At 39.7% G+C, this 11,432-nt stretch overlaps 2 protein-coding genes across 4 annotated transcripts; one reads left to right on the top strand and one right to left on the bottom strand.

Moving 5' to 3' along the window:
• Positions 1-250: 250 nt before the first annotated feature.
• cfap97 (cilia and flagella associated protein 97) lies at positions 251-7,511 on the top strand. 3 transcript variants are annotated; one of them, XM_042485510.2, is made up of 5 exons: positions 252-452; positions 1,253-2,223; positions 2,742-3,022; positions 5,628-5,790; positions 6,869-7,511. In XM_042485510.2, the coding sequence occupies exons 2-5, from the start codon at positions 1,269-1,271 to the stop codon at positions 6,988-6,990; spliced, it is 1,521 nt and encodes a 506-aa protein (XP_042341444.1). In that variant the 5' UTR covers positions 252-452; positions 1,253-1,268; the 3' UTR covers positions 6,991-7,511. The 3 variants fall into 3 exon arrangements, with proteins under 3 accessions (XP_087932097.1, XP_042341444.1, XP_042341443.1); XM_042485509.2 differs by having other exon boundaries at positions 6,866-7,511; XM_088075971.1 differs by lacking the exon at positions 6,869-7,511 and having other exon boundaries at positions 251-452; positions 2,742-3,059; positions 5,628-5,757.
• A 1,274-nt stretch (positions 7,512-8,785) lies between these two features.
• On the bottom strand, positions 8,786-11,008 carry slc25a4 (solute carrier family 25 member 4). The gene is made up of 4 exons (XM_042485299.2): positions 10,802-11,008; positions 9,634-10,120; positions 9,406-9,546; positions 8,786-9,300 (listed from the first exon to the last, which is right to left on the bottom strand). The coding sequence occupies exons 1-4, from the start codon at positions 10,910-10,912 to the stop codon at positions 9,143-9,145; spliced, it is 897 nt and encodes a 298-aa protein (XP_042341233.1). The 5' UTR covers positions 10,913-11,008; the 3' UTR covers positions 8,786-9,142.
• Between the last annotated feature and the right edge of the window lie 424 nt (positions 11,009-11,432).

The raw sequence follows: 11,432 nt of genomic DNA, 5'->3' as shown, positions 1-11,432 counted from the left end.
TATATTCTGAATCTGAAGTCTAAATCAGGTTTACATAGATATTGCCCTGGTGTTTTGTTACCTAAAAATAAACATGGTAAAAGAAAATAAAAACTACTCATTGCAAAGTCAGGAAACAGAAATATAGAGTATAAAAAAAATCTGGCAGTGCGAAAAATGTGGAAAAAGCACTGTTAATCGTACCTGCAGTGTATCAGTTTTATCAAAAATAAAAAAAAGCAAAGGCTCCTGCATAAGATCTCTGCAGAGCAACCGTTGCCAGGAAGTGACGTTGCCTAGTTACAAGGGACCATGTCACGCTGACAGCACCCATCTGCAGCCCGCTACCGAAGATTTTGTTTGTATGCAGCTTTTCTTGTCATTTATTCGTCTTCTCAACGCATCACATCCTCTCCAAAGAAGTAAATGCAGCCGTAACGTTAAACACTGCTCATCGGGCGACGCTTTGTCAGGTAAGATCGTTGTCATACAGCTGAATTAGCTAAACGTACAACATAAGTTAGCTAGCATGTTTGAGTTGGCCATCAAGCTGAGTAGGTAGAAACACTCTTTGCCGTCAAGGTGTGTTACGCTGTGGAAAGTGTCTTTAGTAATGTTAGTACTGTTACCAGAGTATGTTTGTCGAAGTCTCACGCCACATTTGTTCGTAGGCTATGCTAAGCTACAGGCTTTACATTTTCTAGCTTGTGAAAAAACACCAACGAATGACCATGCTAATATGTTTGCACGGTTTAGCTTCCCAACATCAAAGTAATTTGCAAAATTCTTTAATGTATACAAAAGCTTTCAAATCCATCTCTATGGATATTTATGCTTGAACTTTTGCTTGCCATTTCTGTCTTAATCTTTTGTCAATAAATTACCGATTTATTGAAATTGCTTGAGATTTGTTTGCTAATCCATCACAGAACACCTGCATCAAGTCCAAATCATGTTACATTAATGTGGTAATGTAAGTTATAACTGCAGCTTGAAAAATTTACCCTGGTACCTCAAAATTCTGATGTCATAAAATTCTATTCAGACTGGGTTTTCGCTCTGGATGGATTACACAATTTGAGCAAGTTTAAAAAGATTGCTTACTGATTTTGATGTTGTATGGAACTGACTAAACCCAATGTACGCAGAAAAAATGCAGTAGCATGATTTTAAAAATCTAAATTTTTAGAAAATTTGTTAAAACATGAAAAGCTATTGGCATCATTCTTAAATTTATCATAATGCAACTTCTCAATCTAACGCTACCTTGCAGGTTCAGTGTGTTGGGGATGTCGGCCATGTTCAGCCCAGGTGAACTAGAAGGGGAAGTGGATCATTCGTTTTTCGACAGTGACTGTGATGATCGCACCAGAGATGAAAAGGAAAAGATGGAGAAAGGTCTGAAGGCTGAAAAGGAGAGCCCACCAGCACATGAGAGGCTACTTGCAAAACAGACAGAAAATACAAAAAATGATGGGTCCCTGTGGACTGATGGGCCACAAAAACAACTGACACCAGACAACAACAGTGGCAGTAGAGCAGAAAGGAATGAGAAAAGCTCTCAATCAAAGGAAGAAGAGAGGAGCAGGGTGTCAAGCAAATCTCTAGTCCGTATATCAAATAAAGTCATTAATAATAGCAGTGATAGTGACGAGGACTCTAATTTGCACTCTAAAAGGTCCAAAGGGACCTTCATGGCTTTGTTGGCTGAGGCCAGAGAAGCAGATTGTAAGGACGTGTACAGCCAGAGTCCAAATGAGTCTGAAGAATCGTTACCTTCCAAACACTCGGACTCAAAAGGGAAAAATAAACAATCTCCTAAAAAACTGATTAGAAATTGGCGCACCAGAACTCCATCCCCTACTTCAACCGAGAGCAGCGTAGATGCAGACTCTGAAAACTCCTACAGCAGCAGCAGCAGCGATGGGAGAAGCAGTTTAGATTCCCCCGCACCTCTCAGGCCCAACAAGCCTTCTTTATCCCCTGGAGAGAGAGGGAGCGGAGTGGGATCAGCAGGATCTCAGGGTGTGCCAATTAGTCATACAGAGGAGTCAGAGGATACAGTGACGGATGTCAGCCCCCTCTCCTCTCCTGACTTGAGCCCTCTACAGTCGCTGGACCTGAACCACACAGAGGCAGAGGAGGGAAGCCTTAAAGAGCAGAAGCAGCAGGAGGAGAGTGTGCCCTCCAGTGGCCTTAGCAGCATACATCAAGATGAGGACTCCGATCAAGACGGAGATGATTGTGAGTAAAGCTGTCTGTCAGTAATGTTTGTTATGTTCATTGCTTTATTTGACTGGTTATTTGACTGGACTTAAAATGAAGTAATATCTTCTTGTGACCCTTCATCATAAGTCATGGCCGTAGTGTGGACGTTCATTTTCAGCAGTTTACAGAGTGGAAAGACTTTGGTGCACTGGGCTGGCCTCCACTTTTCTGCAGTCCAAAACGATTGGACTACTACAGCTTTTCTCTTTTGCAGTTTTGACAGTGCCTTTCTCAGCTTGTTGAATATCATATTGTAACCTGCTGTAATGAATTAATCACACAAAGATTTCACCTCACCTATCCAGGAATATCAATGCAAAATGTAAAATGGACATTACAGTTCATGTGTTCTAATGGCATTATGTCAACAAACAAACCCATTACACTTGGTTTGCTCTTGAATCAAAGAACCATTGAATCATTGCATGAAACACAATAATGTTCTCTTAAATGGCAGATTAAGTTACTAACATAATGTGCTTCTCACCAACCAGGCTCCCTCAGTTTAGAGAGTCAGCTTGGAGGTAAACTGGTCTTACGCTGTGCTGGAGGGAGAAACCGGAAGAATTACTCCTTCACCAACGATGAGGTACAGCGGATAGATCGTGAAAACCAGCGTCTTCTTCGAGAGCTTTCACGCCATTCTCCAGGGTCCAGACCAGGAAGTCAAACAAGAAAGAAAACCCATTTGACCAACAAGTCGCCTCATATTCGCCTCTCTCACAGCGCGCTCAACAGGCAGCGGGAACAGCAACGCATCGAGAGGGAGAACCTGGTGAGATCACTGAACCACAAACCTCAGTGTAAATAAGGTATTCATATAGGTTTTCCCGACACACTAATTCTTCAGCTTTTCTTTTGATTTTTAAGAAACATTTTTCAGTGCTCTTTAAAATAAAGTGAGATATGGCAGGACATTTGCTTTAGGTTTGTGGTTTATTGGCTGTAGCTCAGTGTAATTGATGTTTATCCACAAAGTTAAAGTTGAACCTTCAACTGAGACCTCTTAGTGTCATTAAGCTTCAGTTTTTTTTCTTGTCTTGACGTTTCGATAAAATCAGACATGAGAGATATTATCATTAGTGTTTGCTCATGCAAATACTTCAGTTCAATGACGTAAACATTGTCAAAAGCCATTAGATGGGCTCTCCAGACAGCAAGTGGAAAACTGATAAACATGGAGGGGGGACTCTAGAGAAGCACAAAAACACGAACAAGTCTTGGTCCTCTTGTACTGTGGATACAAAGGAGAAACTGGTCAAGTTGTGGAGCCAACAAGAGTAGATTTTAAATTCTGCTTGTATCTGACCCAATAATCAGCACTTAGTTTGAGAAATCTTGATTTTTGAAAACTTACTGCTTCTCATTCCCATGCTCTCCTGCCACTACTATAGTGCAGCTAACCAACAGAAGCTGGTAGCAGGTTGAAGTGACAAAAGTCAAAATGTAAAGTTTGTATGCAAATAGTTTATTTTTCTGAATAACATGAATACATATGACTCCTTTTATCTTGTGTTTCTAGAGTTTGAAAGTCTTTTTGTGTATTGTAGGCATTAAGTAATTTGTCATTATTGTCACAATCATACAACTAATTCACTTATTTTTGTAGCTTTAGCTTGTGTGGTTTTCTGCACTCATATCACTAAATCTCCTTATAGACATTTGCCTCCTGAATTGTTCTATTTAAGAATACTTGTTAGTTGGGTTGAGTTAGTGTCAGACTAAGAGTGCTGCCCCTGAAAGCAGACACGGATGGACGTGGACGGATGGCAGCAGGTGGCAGGCTAGCAGCGCCACAGAGTAACATTACAGGACAGTTTAGCCTCTGCAGCTTTAGCCTCTCACCTCAAATTTTAACTCTGCTTGACTACTTGGTGAAACAAATGAGCAGCAGTAATAATAATGACTTTGCAAATTATAATTGGCAGCCAGAAAAGTGTTCTTGTCTCTTCTGACCAGTGTAAACAGAAAACTTGTATTCTTTTCTCCACCAATATTGTCACACGTGTCTCTCATTATTGCTGGTAATAGATATACTATTAAGGTAAAGTTTTCTATCAGGGAGCATATTTGCAGTCATTTTCAGGACAGACTGTTCTCTCTCTCTCTCTCTCTCTCTCTTGCGTCCATCTCTTCGTCATCAGGGCTGCTCTTTGCCCTCTCTATTCTTAGAGTGAAGTAATTGAATCTGCCGAGTGATGAGTGTATCCACCCCACACATCACACTAAGACACCCCGTTTGTCCCGCACAAGTAGAACTAGTTATATGTATTTCAAGCTTGGCCAAATACACAATATATCTTCATTTTCTGTCCGAGAAGTGATATTAAAATAGAGGGCTGGATTTAGTTTGAAGAGATTTTAAATCATTCGCATTTTGGAAATGCAGTAGGTGATCAGTGTGACGGCACACAGAAGCCTGCAGAGCCTTTGACCTGCTGGACTTTGTGAACTAAAACAGTCTCTTGACTGTTTGGCTTTTTGCTAGTTGCATTGCACCATGTGGAGTTTTTGCTTACTGAGGGATTTCTGCACATCATGCATGTGGGGGTGCGACTGCATGTATGACATTCAGCAACTTGCCTACAGTTCTGTTTCATGCTGTTTGGTTTTGGTTAGCTGTCAATTACCAGATATTTCCCTGTTTTCGCCATGTAATTGGGATTGTTTAAGTCAAATACCTGTTTATTTTGTGAAAGATACAAACTGTGTTTGTCTCTTTGAGATTTAACATCTCTTTTTCAAGAGCAACCTGGCCAAGAGGGCAGCACAAAACATTGTTACAACATTTAACACAAGCTGACAAATACAACTGTCACACAAATAAACAAGCCTTCTTTGAAAAATACAAATTTTCAATACCACAGGAGATATTGACATTGATGTGATGAAATTAAAATTTTGTATTAAAGGATAACTATAACAAGGCTATAGCATGTCGATGACTATTTCTTTCTTGGTCAGTTGCAGAGAACAGCTCAAATATTGTAATAATAAGAGAAATTGAGAAAGTGCATCTGGTAATGGTGTATCCATGCTACAGAAAATGGGTATTTAAACAATTTCAAATATTCAGAATCCATAAGTATCAATGAATCTGTATTTTAGACACTTTTAAATGGCTTAGTCAATCAAATGCAAGAAAGAATCTTTATCATGTTAAGGTGCAATGGAGCACTTTTCTATTCAAAATGATGGATAGCTTTCACAAGCATACAAGTATACTCTCATATATACTGTATATATGATCACATTTTTACAGGGTGAACCTGACTGATATCCTAAAAATTCACATGTTAACCTGAGGGCTTTAATTGTTATTTACAGTATGTGTTTAATCACTAATTACAAGGTTGAAACTTCAATTTTATTTCTTATAGGCATTCCTAAAGAGGTTGGAGTCTGTTAAGCCTACACCCGGCTTAAAGCGCTCAGAACAACTGCAAGACTACCAGCGACATGCTGGATACCTGGGAGGTCCCTCATACTCCGTCTGTCTGTCCACCACCAAGAAAGAGAGGTGTACCAGCAGGACACCCTCAGGTAGGTCAATTTTTTTAACAGTTATTAATAGGCTTATAAACTACAATTTAGAAGGCTGTTTAAATAACAAGGATGTACCTTCTTGGTCATATTAAGACTATCTCTCCAACCACTTACGTATTGTATATGTGCAACTAATCCACGGGGGCCAGAGGATTATCATTTGAAGATAAACCTACTTGTGAGTTAACTGCACTGCAGTGAGCCGAGTTATTTTGTAGCAGCCTGCCGTTGTTTGCATGTGATGAGGAGGATCAGCATGTGGCTCTGCGTTGCGATGCTCCTCTTGAACTGAGGGCTGCACATTTTTCGGACATGTCTGAGCTGCTGCCTTCACGTGGCTGCAGAAATTTAACTAACAGAAGAAGATTTTCAGACAGTAAAAAGCAGCTGTGGATGACTGATACGGGTAAGAATCACACGTTAATTAAAACACCAGTAACTACTGCTTTACTTATGTTCCTCTTGTCATATTTAATCTTTTTTAATATTCATCTAAATTAATGTACTGGTACTAGCAACACTTTAAGGATCATACGTAGTTACTGTCAAAATGTGCTAAATGTATGTCCTTGTTTTGTTCAAGAGTCAAACTTAACAGTAGAATCATTGCTTTACTAACTCAGATTAAATTCACTGTCCTTGTATGTGGTGTTTGTTTAGGTCTGTTTACTGTAAATGTTCACATTTTGAATTATTAAGTTATATTTTTTTTTTCAATGGAATTTTGGTATAAAAATTTAAAAGGTATGTTGTATTTCCATAGAGCCCCTAAAGGGACATGGTGGAAAAATAAATGATGTGGTGAGATAAATTGCCCTGAAAAACTCCCAAGAGAACGCAATAGTTTTACAGAAGAACGCAAAAGTTTCTGTGGAGAATTTTATTTTTTTTTTCACCATCAAATATTTTTTTCCACCATCATGTCTTTTCACCATCTAAGTTTTTGCAACCAATCAATTTGATTTTTACCATCATTTTTTTTTCTCCCCCATGTCCCTTTAGAGTCTCTGTACATTTCTGATTTGACTGTAAAATGGTGAATCTGTAATCAGTTTTTTGTCATTCACACCAGCAGGTCCAAGGCCGACCAGTTCTGCCCACCACAGCTCCAGAGCAGCTTCCACCAGCACTGAGTCCGGCAGAACATCTGTACCCAGGTCAAAAAAAACGGGTGCAGCTCGACCAGCCTGGTGTTGAGAACACTGCCATTTCCATATCTGTTCTTCGAAGAAGCACAACGCTGGTTCCCTTTAGTGTCATCTGTTGGTATCCATTCTTCACAAAAGGTTATGTTTCAAAGGTACAAAGCTTACAGCATCTTTCACATTCATGGGTTTAGCATACCTTTAACTTATCCAGCTATTCAGTGATTTGTGTTGTCATAGTTATCAATTATAATGATGGTCCTTTTCCACTTCTTGATGCTGAAATATAGCAAATGGTGCCCTGAGCTCAGAGCCATTGTAACGCATTCCAGTAGTTTAGTTGTGGCTTCTTAATAATGCAGTAACTCTTTACTACAGTTAGCTAGTTGTATTTTTGTAAATAATAATAATAATAATTAATAATTTACTTCAAAAGCCATGTTTAAATAAAAGTTAATTGTTTAAATAAGTTACATTACTTTTATTTTTTTGCACCCTTATTTCACACTTGTACAATTTGTGATGCACTAGAGAATTATGTTTTTAAGCAATTAAAATCTATTTGAAATATTATATTGCTGTTAGGAATATTATTTCCCTTTATAAAATGAAGCTACCTGTGCCAACATTTAGCAGTGTGTTATTTCACAACTGGCTGGCAGAAATGTTCTTTTTTATATCTTCTCTCCTACGTGAGTGCATTCAAACAATAGCTTTTTGGTTTAGGAAATGATTGTACTTAAAATTACTCAATATACAGCATTTCTGCAGTGCTAATGACTTGGAATGTTTTGCACATTATTTAAAGGTTCCTTTGCATCACCAAAATAGTGTGGTACACACCTCTCAGCTACTTGCTGATATTGTTTATCAACAGTGCACGTGTCGGAGGACAATTGGTGAAATCACATAAATGAACTGATTTTTGCCAAGGGTGCAGTGACCCAGCGTTACTTTCACTTTTAAAGATGTTATGACAGAATCCTTTTTATTGTGTCATAGCTGCATTTTGTTCTTAATCAAGTATTTTCACTGAAGACATTTGACATGTTGCAGTAGGAAAAGCACAGGTGTGAATAATAAAACCAGTGATGGCTGAATTCTATGTAGCTGCTTAAGTTTTAGGGTGCTGGTATTGTGCACACTGGCTCACTGTCACGACTTACTGAGACACTTGAACGGAAAAGAGCAATTGTTCATGTCATTAAAACCTGTCCGTTATGTGATCTGTTATGATTCTACTGTTATGCAGTATGGAATATGTACAGTTGTCTCTTTTCATCTTAAATCTAGATTGGCCAGACCGCTGCGTATCTGCTCAAAGACTGTAGATGAAGTGCTTGAGTTAAGTTCCCAAACTTTACTAAAAGAGTGTTGTCTTTGGCTGGTAATATAACATTAAATCCCTCTCGCATTTAGAGTTCCACAGACTCTATAGAACAGATTGAGAAATTTATTTTGTTTCTCATCTGTCAATCTATTTAATCAGACGGCTTCTAAGAGGCATTCGTGTACCTGAGTCGACCACCGAATGTAGTAGTTAATGAGTAATATGTTGCATTGTGTCTGCTTTTCATGTCTGTGTTGATTTGAAGCATTTATAATAGTTTGTTGTTTGGATAAGTGTTTGTATTTTTACATTTATGTGAAACAATTGACAACCTGGGACGCAAGACAAATTTTAGAATTATTTCTGACAAAGTGAAATCTATAATATAATATAATATAATATAATATAATATAATATAATATAATATATAATTTAACAAAGCTTATGTGAAAATGGCATATTTAAATGTAGATGATGGCTTGGCGCAGCAAAAGTACATGCAGCAAAAATACTGGACTATTAGACTAATAAATCTTTATTCTTAATAAAATGACGTATGAGGTATCACACCATAACAACACATGGGGCCTCAGGGACTGCTTTGCCAACTGACTCTGACATATGATGGGTAGTGACAAGATCTCTAACACCTTCACGACTTCTTCACTGAAACACCGGCTTGACTTTGTCACACTGTTTGTGCGTCATAGATGGGATAGATATACAGATTTATGAGGAGGCATGTTTACCTGGGGTCAGGTACCTGTACATGCCCACACTGTAATTCACCACAAGCTGTTACCACTCTATCACAAGAATTAAGACTGAAACAAAGTGAAGGGCTTCCTCGGGGACCGGGAGATTAGAAAGTTTATTATGTGTACTTCTTGATCTCATCATACAGCACCAACACAAAGGCGCCACCCATGCCTCTGATCACGTTGGACCAGGCACCCTTGAAGAAGGCTTTGGGTCCCTCGTCTTTTAAGATCTTCTTCCAGCAGTCGATTGTGCCCGAGTACATGATGTCAGCTGTGGAGGTGGAGACATGGATAGTGAGGTGTGATGCCTGTGGACGCGTGCGTAAAATACAAATCCACCACTATAAGGGACGTGATTCAGACAAGTGATGCTTACCTCCTTTGCGTCCAGACTGCATCATCATACGACGTCTGACGGTGTCGAAGGGGTATGAGATGATACCAGCTGCAGCGGTGACAGTCTGGGCGATCATCCAGCTGACGACGATGTGCGTGTTCTTGGGATCTGGCAGCATACCTGTATGAGGGAGGAGTTTAGTCACCCGCTCTTCGTGGAATGCTAAATACACATAAAAACGTGATAAAAGTCAGCAGAAGTGCAAACCTTTAGCTGTGTCGAAGCATCCGAAGTAGGCTGCTCTGTAGATGATGATGCCCTGCACTGACACGTTGAATCCGAGGTAAAGACCCCTGATGCCATCGGTTTTGAAGATCTTGCTGATGCAGTTTCCAAGACCGGTGAACTCTCTCTCGGCTGCGCCTTTGCCGATGTCGGCAGCGAGCCTGGTTCTGGCGAAGTCGAGAGGGTAGACGAAGCACAGCGAAGTGGCACCGGCGGCACCGCCAGATGCAAGGTTACCGGCGAAGTAGCGCCAGAATTGTGTTTTTTGATCAACGCCACCGAGGAAGAGCTTCTTGTACTTGTCTTTGAAGGCGAAGTTTAGGGCTTGGGTGGGGAAGTAACGGATCACGTTGGCCAAGTTGCCTCTCCAGAAGGAAAGGAAGCCCTGTTCCTTTGGAATCCTCACCACACAGTCAATGATTCCCTTATATTGCGTAGCTGCGGTGATCTGTTTGCTGGCATGCTGGACCTATTAGTAAATAAGATCAAAACACATTAAAAAAAAAAAAAAAGGACCCACTGTATAACCACCTCAATATCATAATTCGCGTGTAAAACTATAAAACGTTTCCATGTACCACGTTCTGTTATCAAAAGAATATATTGTTTTATGTTTAATTTAAAAAACTTATTGTATTTACATAGTCTGCCAAGCATTACTGTGTGTAGTTGTAGGCGTAGCAGTCTACATGCACACTCCTGTCATTTGAGAATCAGCTGTGGATTAGATTACATAGTTCAGGTTAAATTTAGCAATTCAATTCCACTAAATATCACTGCGGTCATCTGTGATATTGGAGTAATAATTAACTTCATAAAAGTAAAAAGAGCTCATAAACTGTCATTATTGTCATTTCATTGACCCATATTGAGAGCTCTTATCACCATCGCCATCATAGCAGCAGCAAGTCCAGTGCGTAAAACCAACTCCACATTGACGCAGGACCTCTCACGTGCCCCCTGACATTACATACCCGACCATATGAACTTATGCGTAGAGTTGGACTTTTTTTTTTTACATCAAAAAACTATTCGAAATTTACGATCAAGTATTTGATTTATCAGTAAGACAACATTTACGCACACCTTTACGCACACAAGGATGAACATGCGGCCATGCTTTACGCATCAGTTGGTTCAGTTATTTTACCTGCAGCAACAGCTTCACTCTCTCAATAGGAGCAACAGCTGTTTTGGAGATGGCAGCGGCAATACCGCCGGCCAAAAAGTCCTTCAGAAAACTAACCACCCCGTCCGACATGGTTGGATCTTCCTTGTGCCGGTGTGAGACCCCCGACTGTTCTAAACTTCAGCAAGGTCCTCAGGGAAACCCAACGCCCCTCAAAGTGGACAAGGCCCCCCCGATCCGTCCAAATATATCGGCGCCATTTATCGCGAGAATTTTGAGTGATGGATCTGTATTTTGACAAACAGAGAAACGAGGCTGAAAAAACATCCGAGGTTGAGGTTCAAGACGTGCGCCATGTTCCTTAAATTAGGGTATGCCAAGCCAGGGACGTTTAAAGGACACAATATTTGTAATTTGATCATTATTAAAACATAGATTTATTTCAAATCTAATCTAATCCTAATGATGATAAAGCATTCTACCTTAATTCCTGCTGGTCCCAGCCTTCTCATTCATAATCCAAACATACACTTAGGGGTCACCTGTGTCCAGGAGCCTTAAAATAAAGACAGGAATTCTGTATTCTGTATTCTAGATGAGATCAACTATGGCGCACTTTTTATTGTCTCCCAGTAGAGTGCAGATCATTTTT

The sequence above is a fragment of the Plectropomus leopardus genome, chromosome 3 (genome assembly GCF_026936395.1).
Source record: "Plectropomus leopardus strain MGB_pleo_1.0 chromosome 3, ASM2693639v1, whole genome shotgun sequence".
In the NCBI taxonomy this organism is placed as follows: domain Eukaryota; kingdom Metazoa; phylum Chordata; class Actinopteri; order Perciformes; family Serranidae; genus Plectropomus; species Plectropomus leopardus.
Note: the sequence above shows the minus strand (reverse complement) of the source record. Positions and strands in the feature narration are given on the sequence as shown.